Genomic DNA, 17,731 nt, shown 5'->3' with positions numbered 1-17,731 from the left:
TTTATTAAACAAATTCTTAATAATTGTATGAGAATTAACAATTATGATAAACATAGAAATAATTTCTAATGTTTATATAATATAACTCTATGAAGAGTTGTAAATATTATAGAATTTGCATCAATAATAAAAACACTTACACATACAAACATACAAATATAATGTGGTAATAATTGATGAAGATAAATTAAATGAAGCTCAATCTCATAAATTGCAATAGGGAATTTCGAAAAAAAAATAAACTTTATTAATAATAAAAAATATTGCAATAATATGAGAGAAACAGGGATAAATATCCCTAACTAAAATTTGAAATCCAAATTGTCTTTAAACTAAAACAATTAATTCAAAAAATAAATTGAAGAGCTTCATCTTCATCTGGACGATTTCACCCTTGGTCCAAATTTTTGCCGATCCAACTCAATTGAGTTCAAGTAGCTTGGCCTATAAGAAGAAGAAAACAAATAAACAAAGTTTAGTCCAGAATCATAAATCCAATTGGATAATAATTCACTAAAACTCTTAAAGTTTATGAAAAGAAATACCTTGTTTCTTTGCAAGAAGTTTAGGACATTGGGGTTTCCAATGGCCTTTTTCATTGCAGTGGAAACACTTTCCTTTAAGTGTAGCATCACCAGAAGTAGCAGTCTTTTTCATGACTTTTGTTCGCTTCTTGGTGTTCTTCCACTTCTTCTTCGATTTGGGCTTTGAAGCAGAGGCGACATTTGCTTCAGGTTTCATCGTCCCATTACCATTACCAGGATGAGGTTTACTCCCTTTCTTCTTGGGTCCTCCAATCAAATTTTCATAAGTTTGAAGGTCATTGACTAATTCATGAAAGTCAATTTCCTTCTTATTCATGACATAATTTGATGTGTATGGTAGAAATGCTGGAGTCAGGCTATTCAAGATAAGACTAACTTGAGTAGCACTGTCCATTTCAGCACCATGATCCTGGGCTTCTTGGAAATAACTGGACATGAGGAGAACATGATCACGCACGTTTTGATGAGGTTCCATCCGTGCGTTAATGTACTTCTTAGTCGCGTCAAAGCGTGACTGAAGTGATGCCTTACCGAATAGCTCATTTAACTTCGTCATAACTTCAAGAAATTTTCTCGCCTTTAGAAAACCGAGTTTCGAGGGTGTCAACCATGCTAGAAAGCATAAAGTATAGAGCTTTGTCATTTGCCTTCGCCAACGCTCATACTTTTCTTTCACGGCTTTGGATGCATTATCCCTGTGCACTTCGGTGTGACTCGCTCGCTTAAAACAAACAAGGCACTTTCTCCTATGAGAGCAATATTAATGTTCTCATTCCATTTATTAAAGTTAGATCCATTCAAATTATTTTCATAACAGTGATAACATGGGATTCATTTTGACAAACAGGATACTACAAAATAATAGAAATCAACAAATAGAAATTAAATAATGGTTTAACACACAAAATCAATTCAGAAATTATAAGCACATAGCAAGTAGGAATGATATGAGAAAATACTTAAAAAATTCAATCCTAAATAATTTCCAAGGTTTTCAACAACCGATATCGTTGTCCCGTTTAGGCGAGAGTCAAAGCTATCATCCATTGAATAGAGTTGTCAGCTCATCTAAAATGTTAAACATTCTAGCAACCTTTTATTCGATCAAGATCAGAATCCAGCGTTGTCCCGTTTAGGCGAGAGTCAAGGCTATTCTATCTTATGAGCTTCTACCATTGTTTCGCAATTTGCAAGTCAAATATGGTCGCCACCATTAGGGTGATCTATACCATATAAAACACTTACAAACCACTTATCATGCGAGATTAAACGGTGCGAAATTGCTAATGAACGTTCCTCCATTAGGGAGGATTACTCACTAAAACAAACGCGGTGTAAAACCCACAATGGAGATCGAATATCTTAATAATAATAAAGCTCATTGTTTAAAATGTATTTTCTTATTATTCTAATAAATAAATCTCATTAAATTCTATTTAAGAATTAAAATTCAAAAAATAAGAATTTAATATAATATTTATAAAATTATACTAGATGGTGATTGAAATAAAATTAATTATTTCCATCTTAGTAATAATCTTAAATATAAATATTAAGGAAATTAATTTAAGATGAATTAAATAAATAATTAACAACTTAAAAATTTCCTTTGAGAATATATTTATTGAGTTCGAAAATTAAGTATAAAAAAATTATACAATTTTCGAAAATAATAAAAATAGAAAAGCAATACTTCAAGCAAAAATATCACCTATCTAGATATTCTTTTGACTAGTTAATTCAATTTCTAATATATATATATTTTAAATTCACTTATTTTAAATTAATCTATTAAATGAAAAAATCATTGACTTGAGTTGGTCCAAGAATTAATTAAAATAAATAATTAATTTACAACTCAATCTATTTTTCAAAAAAAAAATCGAAAATATTGCATAATTAAAATGCAATTTCGAAATTGATTAATAAAATAAAGAAAAATATATATTTTGAAAATTATTTAAATTTAAGTTGAAAAATTAAATTTCAACCTAAAATTAATTTTCTATTTAATTAAGTGTCATGAAAAATCAATAAATATTTAAGTATCATGATGAAAATCAACTTAGATATTTAGATTTTTCAACTTAATTAATTGTATTAAATTCAAGAAATAAATAATTAAGTGTAGAGAAGCCTTAATTATTAATTTCTATTTAATACTAGGAAAAATATACTTAATAAAATTGTACCAAAATTAATTATTTAAATAATTAATTTCACAAAAGTATAATATTTTCCTATATAAGTATTAGAAATAATAAGTAGTCTAGAAATTACTATCTAGAAAATATCTTATTTGACTAAGTATCTTTTCAAAATTTGAAAAATATCTAATTTAAGTTATATAGAAAAAATCTAAAACTTAAATAATTTCAAATCTAGATTTAATTAAATATCACAAATTAAGTTGTAACCACTTAATTTGAAGATATCTTTTAAAGTTAATATTTGAAAAGATATTAACAACAAAAAAAAAATATCTAAGATATTCCATTTCAAGTTAATATTTGAAAAGATATTAACTTAAAAAAAATATCTTAAGAATCTTTAATAACTAATGCCTAAGATTCCTCAACTTGATTTAAAATTTAAATCAAATATTCAAATTTAAGTTAGTTAAGAAAAATCAGTTGATACAACTAATTTATAACTTAAATAGGAATATTTAATTAAATAAGCTCCAGAAAGAATCTTAGTTAGTTAAAATTCTATATTTAATTAAATACAAGAAAAATACAAGTAGTTTATCTAGAAATAATATCTAAACTAAAAGTGTTTTTCTTAAAATTAACTTTAAAATATTAAAATGAAAATAAATTTTCATATATTTTAAAAGTTAATTATGTTGCTAATTCAATTTTATTAGGTCAAACTATTATAATTAACCTAGTACAGTTATTCAAATCAGGCAAATGGGCCTTCACAATTGGGGTAGTTCATGTGAGGGGTGCCGGGTTCGCATGTCGTACCCACTTCTACGGCACCCAACTCTCACACAAGGCCCAAAAGAGAGGAATTTAACCTTAAAATGAATAACTGTTATTAATTGAATAGGTCCAATAACTAAATGGACCTAAATAAAATCTATCATGGTGTGACATTTTATTTAGCAACAACCTATATGCATCTATATAATAAAATAAACATATAGGCTCACACAGGCACACTTTGGATGGATCCTATCATGTTGCTAGGTCATACACAGATGAAAGAAGATTGTAAAATTTACCTGTTACAAATTATTTACTTGACCAAGGGAGCCATCAGATCATTAGATCTGGCAAAAAGTAACCATGGCTATTTGCAATCAAGTAATAATAGGTTTTTAAAACTTACATACAAGCTAAAAACACATACTCCTGCAACAAGGTTAGCTGGATAGTTGGAAGTAGGATTTATTTAATTTTAAATAAATAATTTCGAAAAATAAATAATTAAATAAAATATAATTAATTTCGAAAAAAATAAAAAAAAATTAATTAATTTCGAAAAAATAAAAAAAAAAAAATATTTAAAATTTCGAAATTATTTTAAAAAAAAATTTAAAATTAAACCTACTTTTTGAAAAATTAGGTTTTAACCAACCTAAATATCATTTCAAAATTTGCTAACTACTTTTTAAAATTAAATGTTATTTTAAAATAAAAAATTAAATAAAAATTAGAAAAGATAAATAAAATATCTTTTCAGATTTTTAAATTTAATTTAAATAAATAAAATAACAAAATTTAAAAGTTAGCAAAATATCTTATATCTATTTAAAATTACATGATTATAAATATCTTATTTTAAATTTAAATAAGGTCAAAATATCTAAAAAGATTTAAAAATCTTAATAGATAAGATATTTTTAAAATATCTTAAAAGATAGGATATTTTTAAATATCTTAAAAAAGATATTTTAAATATCAAAAAAATATCTCACCTTAAATTTAAAAAAATATAATCAAATTTAAAAATAAGATAGATTTTTAAGCAAAAAGATAAATACTAGTTCTATTCAAATTCAAATTACACTAATATCTTGAATTAAATTAAAAAAAATGATAATTAGAATTGAATTAGGAATAGTAATAGTATATATATAAAACCATACAAAAAATTGGAAGTTAATTCCATGAAAAGGTATGAAAAATTGAAGAAAATTGAAAAAATTCGAAACTGTACGGACAGCTCGCGATCGTGGAAACTATCAAGACAAATTTCCGATTTTGTCAAATCTTCAAAAAATCATAACTAATTCAAATAAAATCCAAATTGAGTTCTGTAAAAGGCTAACTTGCTTAATTTTTTCCATACTATCCAATAAAAATAATTCCAGAACCGAAATAACAATTATTTTTCACGAAAATTTCATAATCATCAATCAATCATCAAATAACACTCAATACAACATAATACCATCCAAAGAACATACAAACAATCGTTTTAAAGTCCAAATTACATGCAAGTAAATCAATTACCATGGCTCTGAGGCCAGTTGTTGGGAATTATTTTACCAGGATCTTAGATCTACTCACAAGTATGTTTATTAACATCCTAAATATGAACTTTCTAAAACGATAAAATAAACACATATAAAGTTAAGAAAACCTTACATTGATGCAGCGGAATAAATGTCTCCTTCCACTCAGATCTCTAACCCTTGATTCCTTTCTGTAGCAGAGTATAATCAAGATCTGAGCCCGAATCTCCTTCTTCTTCAAGCTTTGATCCTTCACAGTCTTCCAATCTATGATTGAGTTATCGCATCGTGTGTGGGCACTTACTCTTTCACTAGGGTCACAAAAAGGATGAAGGAAAAGAGGGAGAGAGGTTTCGGCCAAGGTAGAGAGTGAGGGAAGGCTCAGTTTTTCTGAAGAGAGAAATTTCTGTCAGAAAGCTAATGAAAGCATGTGTTGTGAATGAGCCATCACTTTCTATTTATAGGCAACTTACTAGGTTTAGGTTAGGATTTATTTGGCATTAAAATAATGAAAATATTAATTTGAAAAAGCCTTATAAGTGGCCGGCCATAGGTGTTGTAATGGGCCCCACTTAATTTTGCAATTTTATCAAATTTTATCTCTATTTTCTCAAAAATGCCAATTTTCCAATTCTAACCTTTTAAATGCCAAAACTAATTATTTAATAATTAAAATACATTATTAAATAATATTGTCATTTAATTTAATTATTAATTAGACATATAAAGTCCATTAATAAATAAATAAACCTTAAAACTCTTTTCCTTACAATTTCACTTCGAATAGTGAAAATTCATAAAATCGACATAGTCTAACTTTAGAATTATAATTGATCAATCACGAATCAATTAATGAGTCTTATAAGCGAATGTTCTCAACTAGAATGGGGACCATGGATCTATATGCCGAGCTTCCAATAAGTGAACCAAATTTACCAAGTAAATTCCTACTTATTAATTCTTCGTTGAATCCACTCTTAGAACTTAGAATTGCACTCTCGTACTTATATAGAGCATATTGTATGTTTCACGATACCAATATACTATCTCATTTAACCATTGTTATAATCTTATTGTGATTTAAAGATCCTCTATATAGATGATTTACATCGAGATGGGATTTCTTTACCGTTCTCACCCTCAATGTATTTTGCCCCTTAAAACACTTAGCTACTCCGTAAATGGTGTTTAATGATCTAATAATTAGTCAGTTAAACAAGAGCTCATCCATTTACTTCTATTTGCTAAGCTCGAAGGGAATCATCACTTAACTTCTATACACCAGTAGAAGCTATAGATTCCATATTTATGTTCAGCACTCCCACTCAATCATACTATCATGTTCCCAAAATAGACGTATCACCCTGACCCAAAAGTAGGCTTAACTAATAAATCAAAGAACATGAATAGCACTCCTGAGTTGAGCCCAAGCATATCAGGATTTAGATTCTTTTCAATCTTAAGATCAACTACTGATATTGACTTGGAAAGATATGTATAACGGTAAGTTTGTAATATCTTAACTTAGTTGCAATATCGGTCCAGTCCAATGTATACTCCATACATTCGAAACTAGTATACTTTACTAATGTCCTGGAAAGAACATAACACTTACTCCAAGTGTAAGTACACATCATCGCTGATTATCACATTAGTGTAAATCCAATAACACTGATGAAACAGGGACCAAAACTTTTGATTCATATGATCACAAACACATTCCACTGTGTTGACGATACTGTAATTGTGAATAAACATATGATCTGGATTTAACTGATTTTGTGTGTATGAATGTAATAAACATATTAAACATATTAAACCATTAGCATGTAAAATTCATGCAAACATCAATCACTTCAAATTTCTTATATTGATAACTAATCAGATTGTAAAGAGTTTTATTTAGGGCATAAAACCTAACAGAAAGATCATCAGCAAAGGAGTTTCAGCATCAAAGATTCAGAGAAAGAGATCCAGGTTCAGATATTGATAATGCTCTGCTACCAAAAGGAATCAAGGGCTAGATATCTGAACGGAATGAGTCATATTATTCCGCTGCACCCAATGTAAGGTTTCTTAAACTTTATATGTGTTTAATTTATCGTTTTAGAAAGTTCTTATTTAGGATGTTAATAAACATACTTGTGAGTTGATCTAAGATCCTGGTAAAATAATTTCCAACAAGTCATCAGTCCAAGAAGCAGCCAGAGTGGCGTACTCGTGTATAAGAGCCATTCATTCCGTGGGTGTAAGGACCCAATAGAGGCTTGAAGCGGGGACGTTACAAATGGTATCAGAGCTTTGACCCAGCCGGAAGTGTGGTCGACGAGGACGTCGGACCCCGTAAGGGGGGGTGATTGTGACAGTTAGTAGTCCCGTGATCCGGAAGGGGAAACACCGGGTAAGATGTGCAATCCCACACCGCCTGGGGAAGGTCAAGTGGGATGATTCTGAGACTGTGTAGGTATGGGACTACACATTTGAAGAGGGCTTAAATGGATTGATTGGTACTACCTATATCAACAAGGTGCATCTTGTTTTTCGGTAGCCCATCTCGAAAGAACTCCACAGTTAAGCGTGCTTGACTTGGAGCAATTTCAGGATGGGTGACCTCCTGGGAAGTTTTCCCAGGAAGCGTACAAGTGAGGACAAAGCACGCTGGAAACACTCGTGTTGGTCTGTAGGGTCAGTCATCAGTCCAAGAAGCAGCCAGAGTGGTGTACTCGTGTATAAGAGCCATTCATTCCGTGGGTGTAAGGACCCAATAGAGGCTTGAAGCGGGGACGTTACACTGAACATATATAAATCTTATATAAACCTGCATGCTTTTGGTTCTGTCATGCGAATGCATATGCATTCGGTTATGTTTTATTATTATTATTATTATTTTAAAATATATTATAGTTTTAAATAATAATAATAATTCAGTAACAATTGAATTCAAATTTTGGTTTTAAAATTTATTAAGGATATCTAATATTTAATTAAATTAATTGAAACAAATATCACCAAAGTGATCTCTTTTGTGTAGATTAATTTAATAAAAATATTATGATAATAGTGTGTATGTAATTCATAAATTTATTAACTAACCCAAAGGTGAGTTAATATTTGGATGAATTTCATGCATGTTTGTGGTGATAAATGTGTGACAATTATAAGGAATTTTGTGTGAATAATATGTTAGTCCAAAGATTTCATATTGTTTGACATAATTTATTGTAAATATTTGATGACTACAACAAGAGTACCGCTTACAATTAATATTACTGTCCAAAGACTTAATCTTAATGTTGTGTTTGGTATCTTGAGATGGGATTAACCAATATTTGAATTTATTGTTTTATTTGGATTCTTATATGAGCTTGTTATTTATGTAATTGTATTATTCTTTTTAGCTGTTGCTAGTGTATCTGCTAATCTTAATTTGGTACTGGCCTTAATGGTAATAACTTAAAGGACTGGAAGGAGAACATTTTTATTGTTCTTGGCTGCATGGATCTTGACCTTGCATTAAGGATGGATCGTCCTGCTTCTCTTACGGATACCAGTACCTCCGAGCAAAGGAGGATTTATGAGAAGTAGGACCGTTCAAACCGCATGAGTCTTATGATCATTAAGCGCGGCATACCTGAGGCTTTTAGGGGTGCGGTGTCTGAGGAAGTCACCGATGCCACAGCTTTCCTTGGTGAAATTGAGAAGTGCTTTGCAAAAAGCGATAAGGCGGAAACAAGTACTCTTTTAAAGAAACTTATTTCCATGAAGTTTAAGGGCAAGGAAAACATAAGGGAGTACATTATGGAAATGTCTCACCTTGCTTCAAAGTTAAAGGCACTAAAGCTTGAGCTTTCAGATGACTTGCTTGTGCATTTAGTGCTTATCTCTCTTCCTCCACAATTCAGTCAATTCAAGGTCAGTTACAACTGCCAAAGGGAGAAGTGGACTCTTAGTGAGCTCATTTCATTTTGTGTTCAAGAGGAAGAAAGACTGAAGCAAGAGAAGACTGAAAGTGCTCACTTGGCAAGCACCTCTAAAGATAAGGGCAAGAAAAGAAAGAATGAGGCTGCTAAGGATAAAGGTCCTGCACATAAGAAACAAACTCAAACCAACAGTGATGATGGTTGTTTCTTATGCAACATGAAAGGACACATGAAGAAGGAATGTGCTAAGTATATTACATGGCGAGCAAAGAAAGGTACATTTCTTACTTTGGTCTGTTCTGAGGTAAATTTAGCTTCAGTACCAAGAAACACTTGGTGGTTAGATTCTGGTGCTACTACTAACATCAGTGTTTCTATGCAGGGTTGCCTAAGTTACCGAAAGCCAAATGATGCTGAAAGAAGCATTTATGTGGGAGATGGAAAGTCGGTAAATGTGGAAGCAATGGGGCATTTTAGGTTGTTGTTAAGTACTGGTTACTATTTGGACTTAATAGATACTTTTGTTGTACCGTCTTTTAGACAGAATTTGGTTTCTGTTTCTTGTTTGGACAAATTGGGTTATTGTTGTTCCTTTGGAAACAATTGCTTTAGTTTATCTATTAACTCAAATACTGTTGGAACTGGCTCACTTATGGTTTATGACAACTTATATTTGCTTGACACTGTTGCTTCTTATAATGAAACCTTGAATGTGGAATCACGTGGTACTAAGCGTAAAATGGATAATGAAAAATCAAGTTCCTTATGGCACAAACGGTTAGGTCACATCTCTAGAAATAGAGTTGAGCGACTCGTGTCTGATGGAATTTTAGATTCAATTGATTTTTCAGACTTTGATGTTTGTATTGAATGCATCAAAGGCAAACAGACCAAAACAAAGAAATTGGGTGCGAAAAGAGCTACCGATGTCTTAGAGTTGATACATACAGATATTTGTGGGCCATTTCTTACACCTTCTTGGAATGGTCAACGATATTTTGTATCATTCATAGATGATTACTCGAGATATGCGTACCTATTTCTACTTCATGAAAAGTCTCAAGTGTTGGACGTGTTCAAATCTTTTAAGGCTGAAGTTGAGAATCAACTTAGCAAAAGAATAAAGCAAGTCATGTCTGACCGTGGTGGTGAGTACTATGGCAGATATGACGGATCAGGTGAACAACGTCCAGGACCTTTTGCCAGATATCTAGAGGAGTGTGGAATTGTCCCACAGTACACTATGCCAGGATCTCCTAGCATGAATGGTGTTGCTGAAAGACGAAACCGTACTCTTAAAGATATGGTAAGGATTATGATCAGTCATTCAACCTTACCAGAATCACTCTGGGGAGAGGCACTTAAGACAGCAGCCTACATTTTGAATAGGGTACCAACTAAAACAGCTGCAAAAACACCTTATGAGGTTTGGACAGGGCGAAAGCCTAGTCTTAAGCACTTTCATGTTTGGGGATGTCCAGCTGAGGCTAGGCCTTATAGGCCAAATGAAAAGAAGCTGGAACCCAAAACTGTGAGCAACTACTTTATTGGATATTCTGAACGATCCAGGGGTTTCAAGTTTTATGATCCCAAAGTAAAAAATATATTTGAAACGGGAACTGCAAAGTTCTTTGAGGATATTGAGTTTGGGGGGGAGAAATACGGTTAAAGACTTTGTTTTTGAGGAGGATTTAGAATCACCCACTTCTCTTGAAGATGAGTTGATTCCTATTCCAATAGTTGCTTTTGACAATGTTCAAGATTCTAATCCTAATATTGATCAAGTTTTAAATCAAGAGCAACCAAACATAGTCAATCAAACCCCAGAGGTACAAACTCAACAACCTCAAGAACAAGTGCCTTTGCGACGATCCACTAGAGAAAGAAGAAATGCTATTAATCCAGATGAATACATAGTGTATCTTCAAGAACATGAGGATGGCATTGGAATGATGGAAGATGATTCAATCAACTTTCATCAGGCCATGAAAAGTTCTAACTCTCAAAAGTAGAATGATTCCATGAATGAAGAGAATAAGTCTATGCAAGACAATAAAGTTTGGGAAGTTGTCCCATTACCAGAAGGTGTAAAACCAATTGGTTGTAAATGGATATTTAAAACCAAGAGGGATGAAAATGGTAATGTGGTGAGGTTTAAGGCACGTCTTGTAGCAAAAGGCTATACTCAGAAAGAAGGCATTGATTATAAAGAGACTTTCTCTCCGGTTTCATCAAAAGACTCTTTCAGAATAATAATAGCACTTGTTGCTCACTTTGATCTTGAGTTACATCAGATGGATGTTAAAACAGCGTTTCTCAATGGAGACATTGATGAGACAATTTATATGGAGCAACCAGAAAACTTTGTGGTTGGTGACCCAAAGAAAATGGTTTGCAAATTAAAAAAATTCATGTATGGACTCAAGCAAGCTTCCCGTCAATGGTACCACAAATTTCATCAAGTGGTTCTCTTATTTGGTTTTGAGATGAACGCTATTGATGATTGTGTGTATCATAAGTTTAGTGGGAGTAAGTGTATATTTCTGGTTCTATATGTCGATGATATATTGCTTGCCACTAATGATATAGGCTTATTGCACGAAACCAAGAGATTTCTATCGAAGTATTTTGAGATGAAAGATTTTGGTGACGCCTCTTTTGTTTTAGGAATTCAAATACATCGAGACCGTTCTCGGGGTACACTACAACAAATAATCCCAATAGCGGCGGAGTTATTAGCGGCGGGCCCTCTCCGCCGCTAATAAGAGGGGTATTAGCGGCGGAGGGTGGGGTCCGCCGCTAATAGTTGGCCAATCTTTTTTTTTTTTTTGAATAGCATTAGCGGCGGGCAGTCCGCCGCTATTGGTCCGCCGCTATTAGTATTAGCGGCGGAGCCCACCGCTAATACTCCGCCGCTAATAAATGGGCGGGATAATTCCCGCTCATGTATTTCAAATTATTAGCGGCGGACTATTAGCGGCGGGGGTCCGCCGCTAATAGTATTTTTTTTATTTTTTTTTATTTTTCTTTCATTTCAAAATTCAAACCCCTTTACCCCTCTTCCCCCCAAATCCGACCCTTCCCCACCATCAGCCCCACCCCGAAGCACCCCACTCGGCGCACCACCACCCCGGCGCACCACCATCCCGACGCACCAACAGTACATCCCCACGCACTCCCGACGCTTTTTGGTATGTTTTTTTTTTTTAATCTTATAATCTGGGTATTTGTATTTGTATGCATATTGTAATCTTATAGTTTTAGGTTTTAGATTTGTATTTGTATGCACATTTTGATTTATAATCTGGGTATATATTTATGTTTAGATCGGATTTTTTTTTGTTTTTGTGATAGATCTGTATATGTATATTGTGTATATTGTGTATTTGGGTGTATAATTAATAATATGTGTATATGTATATATTGTTTGGGTATTAATTTTTTTTTTGTATATATATATTTTATTTATATATATATATTTATTTGGGTATTTATTATTTTATTTATTTATATATTAACTGTATATATATTTCTGTATATATATATATTTATTTATATATAAATATTTATATATATATATTAATTGATATATATATTTTCTGTGTATTTATATAATTTATTTAAGTATTTATTATTTTATTTATGTATATATTAACTATATATATTTCTGTCTATATATATCCACTGTATATATATTTTTTTTATGTTTTATTTGAGGATTAATATATTTTATTTGTATATTAATTGTTTTATATTTGTATATATTTTCACTGTATATATATATATTAATGAGATATATTTTTAAAATGTAATGTATTTTTTTTTTGTATATTATATATAATATATGTTTTTTATGTTTATATATATGTAAATTTAATATATGTAATTTTAGGTGTTAAGTTTTGTAATTTATTATTTTTTAAATAAAGAAAAATAAAAATAATGAAAAAAATTAAAAAAGTATAATATTACATAAAAATTTGAATATTGAAAATTAAAAAGTTAAATAAAAATAATTTTTTTAATTTTAATAATAATTGTAATTAAATTATCAAATTTTTATGTAAGTTTTTAAGAAAAAATATGTTAATGGAATTTTATGTATTTTTAAGGTGGTAAAAATTAATTATTTTATATTTATTTTAATTTAAAAAATAAATTTAGTTTTATATAAATGAAAAATAATTCAAAATTTTAAAAATTAAAAATTTAAAATTTAGTAATTTAATGAATTTTTATAGTGTAATATGTAAAATAATTTTTTTTATAATATAATTAGTTTAAATTTTGATAATTAATTTTAAGTTTCAAAAAATAATAATTCATTTAAAATTTAATTATTTTATATTTATTTAAATTTAAAAAATAAATTAATTTTTTTATGAATAATAAAAATAACACAAAAATTTAAAATTTATAATTATAATTATATTTAAAAATATAACATAAAATTTGTATTCATAAAATTTCATAAGACTTTAGAAAAATTCAAAAATTAATAATAAAGAACAATTATAATTCATATTTATAATTATATTTAAAAAATAAATTAATTTTTTTATGAATAATAAAAATAACACAAAAATTTAAAATTTATAATTATAATTATATTTAAAAATATATCATAAAATTTGTACTCATAAAATTTCATATGACTTTACAAAAATTCAAAAATTAATAATAAAGAACAATAATAATTCATATTTATAATTATATTTAAAAATATATCATAAAATTTCATAAGATTTTACAAAAATTTAAAAATTAATAATAAAGAACAATAATAATTCATATTTATAATTATATTTAAAAAAATATATCATAACTTTTGTACTCATAAAATTTCATAAGACTTTACAAAAATTCAAAAATTAATAATAAAGAACAATAATAATTCATATTTATCATTATATTTACAAAAAAAATATCATAAAATTTGTACTCATAAAATTTCATAAGACTTTACAAAAATTTAAATATTTAATACTTCATTTGTCGTCGAAATTGTAGATGGCGACAATCGATAAGTCTTGGACCAAAATCAGAAATCGTGGTTGCCATGAATTTTGGAATGGTCTACAAGCCTTTTTAGCAATGGCATCAGAACATAAGGATTGTGATGGACGAATACGATGTCCTTGTGTGAGATGTATAAATAGTAGGTTTGAAAAAATAGATAGGGTTAGAGCACACGTATTTGATCGAGGTTTTATGCAAGGATATGATAAGTGGATTTATCACGGGGAGCCTGAGGATGCCGTCGTTGATGTAGCAGTTGCTGATGTTGAATCAGAGGATGAAATGATTCCTATTTTAGAAGACTTCTTTCCTTCGACAACTGAGGAACCACAAGGAGAAGATGAACAACCAACCACAAACCCACAATTTGATGACTTATTTGAGGAAATTGAAGCTCAATTGTATCCCGGTTGTGATTGGATTTCATCTCTTAACTTTTTAGCAAAGCTATTGCATTTAAAAGTTAGGGAAAAAATTCCTAATAACATCTTTGAAGAATTATTGAAGCTTTTAAAGTTTGCGTTTCCGAAGGAAAATAATATTCCATCAACTTACTACGAGGCAAAAAAGAGATTGAAGAAATTAGGCTTGGGTTATGATAATATCGATGTCTGTTTGTATAATTGCTGCTTATTTTATAAGGAGAATGCATCCAAGGAGGCTTGTCCAGTTTGCGGAACTAGTCGTTGGGTTACTTCCGAAAACGGGAAAAGAAAAAAAGTTCCTTGCAAAGTCATGCGATACTTTCCGTTGACACCTCGACTTAAAAGATTATATAGTTCGAGGATTACAGCGAAAAGCATGATATGGCATCATACTGGAAAATCAAAAGATGATGGGGTGTTGCGACACCCGGTCGATGGTTTAGCTTGGAAAGACTTTGATGCAAAACATCCCGAGTTTGCAAGGGACCCAAGAAATGTTCGACTTGGGTTAGCTGCGGATGGATTTAATCCATTTGGCAACATGAGTCTTGCATACAGCATGTGGTCAGTGGTGTTGGCTAACTATAATCTACCACCTTGGTTATGCATGAAAGATAATTATTTTTTGCTCTCTACCCTAATTCCTGGTGCAAAATCTCCAGGTAAAGACATGGATATATTTTTAAGACCTTTGGTGGATGAATTAAAGGAGTTGTGGAATAATGGGGTAGCAACAAGAGATAGTTCGACCAACTCGATGTTCACCATGCGTGCTGCGCTTTTGTGGACGATGAATGATTTTCCCGCTCGTAGTAGCTTGTCCGGGGTGGAGTGGTCAAGGTTATAAAGCTTGCCCTACTTGTAATGAAGACACGACGTCCATTCGAGTGATCGGGAAGACATCATATGTTGGTCATCGAAGGTTCTTGCCAAGTAACCATGCAATGAGAAGGGATACTCGATTTGATGGTAAAGCTGAAAGAAGACCTCCTCCAAGACGATTTACTTGTGAAGAAATATTATCACAAGTTAATGCTCTCGAACCCCAAATTCCCGGACATCATGAAAATTTTGGGGGCGTGAAACGTAGAAGAGTTGCAGAAAATTGTAATTGGAGGAAAAAAAGTATTTTCTACGAGTTGGAGTATTGGAGCACAAATATTTTAAAACACAACATTGATGTCATGCATGTTGAGAAGAATGTGTGTGATAGTCTCCTAGGAACCATCTTGGATAATGATAAATCAAAGGACACGACCAATGCGCGCCATGATTTAAAGAAGATGGGTATTAGGGAATCGTTGTGGATTTATGAAGATGCGAATGGGAGGCTAATGAAACCGCATGCTCCTTATGTTTTGACTCGTGATAAAAGACAACTTTTTTGTCAGTTTGTTAAAGGAATAAAGTTTCCCGATGGCTTCTGTTCAAATTTAAAGAGCAAAGTTTCTCCGTATGAGTCTAACATTATTGGGTTAAAATCCCACGATTGTCATGTCATTATGCAGCGAGTACTAGCGGTTGGTGTCCGTAAATTTCTACCTCGTGACACTGCAACAACTATTACTCGCCTGTGTAATTTTTTTCGACGCTATGCTCTAGAACTCTAAATGTAAAAGATATGGAGGATGCTCAAAATAATTTAATTCTGTTATTGTGCAAGATGGAATTGATTTTTCCTCCAGCTTTTTTTGACATAATGATACACTTGGTATTGCATTTGCCTGAAGAAGCGATATTGGGTGACCCGGTCTTTATGAGATGGATGTATCCTTTTGAAAGGTACATGAAAAAATTGAAGAATTATGTGGGAAATAAGGCACGTCCTGAAGGGTCAATTGCAGAAGGTTATGTTGCTGATGAGGCAGTAACCTTTTGTTCAATGTACTTTAAAGGGTGTGAAACAAGATTTAATCGGCTTGATCGAAATGAAGATGCGCCTTCGTTTGTCGCTATCTCTCGGTTTTTAATTCTCAATCTCGTCCTTTAACTAGCGGACTTATCAAGGCTCTCGATCATACCGCCGTGAAAAAGCTGAGTGGTACATTCTTCAAAATTCTCCTGAAATCCAAGCTTACTTAGAGTAAGTTTGTTACATTTTTATAAATTATTTTATTAAATTTTTAGTTTTTATTTTCTATCTCCTTCTATCGTATCTTGACATTATCATACTTCACAGTGAACATTTGGACAAGATCAAGCATGAAAATCCTAATGGTAATCACGATGCCTTGCATAGGCAAACTTTCCGTCCGTGGTTTCACAAGAAGGTATAACGACAAAATTGTTAAGTTTTAATTCAATCATTTATATTCCTCTCATATTAATACATTTTATGTATTTAGATATATGAGCTGCACAAGCTTGGAACTTTACAAAATGGTGATGAGTTACTCGCTCTCGCTTCCGGGTCTGATTACTTAGCAACATTTTACGAAGGTTGTGTAGTGAATGGTGTTCGGTTTATTGCATCAAAGCGAGACCAAAAGCGGAAGACACAAAATAGTGGTGTTACTGTTGCTGGAACAGAAGGGTTTAATTATTACGGCACACTTGAAGATGTAATCACTATATCTTATACTGGTGCATTTACAGTGTCATTGTTTGAATGTAAATGGTATAACACTAATCCATTAAGAAAGAAGACAATCACTGAAAATAATATAACTAGTATAAATACTCGTGGACATTGGTATCAAGATGAACCGTACATCCTTGCCAACTGTGCAAAGCAAGTTTTCTATCTTGAAGATCCACTCGCAGGTCGCGATTGGAAGGTTGTTGAAGATATTAGCCATCGACAAATTTGGGACATTACCGACAACGAAGATGAGACTGATGTAGATGTTGTTAGTGATTTTAACTCGCCAATTTTGTGTTGACGCTGATCTTGGAGAGTTGATTATGCAATCGAATGAACCTCCGTAATTGTTGAATCGTCCGATCGGTTAGTGGATTCGAGATAGAGAATAATGAACTGGATGAGAATTATGTTGCTGAAGAAGTAGATGATTTACTAGTTGAACATGTAGAGGATGAAAATGTAAACTTAGTGAATGATGGAAATGATAGTGATTCTTCAGTGTAACTTTTATTTTGTAAACATTTGTTACTAAAATTTTTTACAATTAAAGGAATATTTAATTTCTTTCGTATTAACATTTTAAATACTTATATTTCAATTATGTGTTTCACATTTGTGAATTCTTACGTTTTTTTCCGTCTTCAAAGTAAAGTAAAATGTCAGCTACGTTAGCGACATACCACGGTGGGGATGGTGATGGCGCGGGATCCCCCTGATCCTTTCTAGGGTACCGTCGTCTTGCGAAGCAGGTTTTCATATTTTTTCAAATC

General features: G+C 31.4%; 1 protein-coding gene across 1 annotated transcript; it reads left to right on the top strand.

Moving 5' to 3' along the window:
• Positions 1 to 13,943: 13,943 nt before the first annotated feature.
• LOC133033586 (uncharacterized) lies at positions 13,944 to 15,224 on the top strand. The gene has a single exon (XM_061108501.1). The coding sequence runs from the start codon at positions 13,944 to 13,946 to the stop codon at positions 15,222 to 15,224; it is 1,281 nt and encodes a 426-aa protein (XP_060964484.1).
• Positions 15,225 to 17,731: the final 2,507 nt, after the last annotated feature.

Source organism: Cannabis sativa, chromosome 1, assembly GCF_029168945.1.
Source record: "Cannabis sativa cultivar Pink pepper isolate KNU-18-1 chromosome 1, ASM2916894v1, whole genome shotgun sequence".
Classification (NCBI taxonomy): domain Eukaryota; kingdom Viridiplantae; phylum Streptophyta; class Magnoliopsida; order Rosales; family Cannabaceae; genus Cannabis; species Cannabis sativa.
The sequence above is the reverse complement of the archived record's forward strand: the minus strand, read 5'-3'. Positions and strand labels throughout refer to the sequence as shown.

Bases quoted from the DNA above. Each gene is read 5' to 3' on its own strand.
- LOC133033586 (XM_061108501.1), top strand. From the start codon at position 13,944: ATGGCGACAATCGATAAGTCTTGGACCAAAATCAGAAATCGTGGTTGC.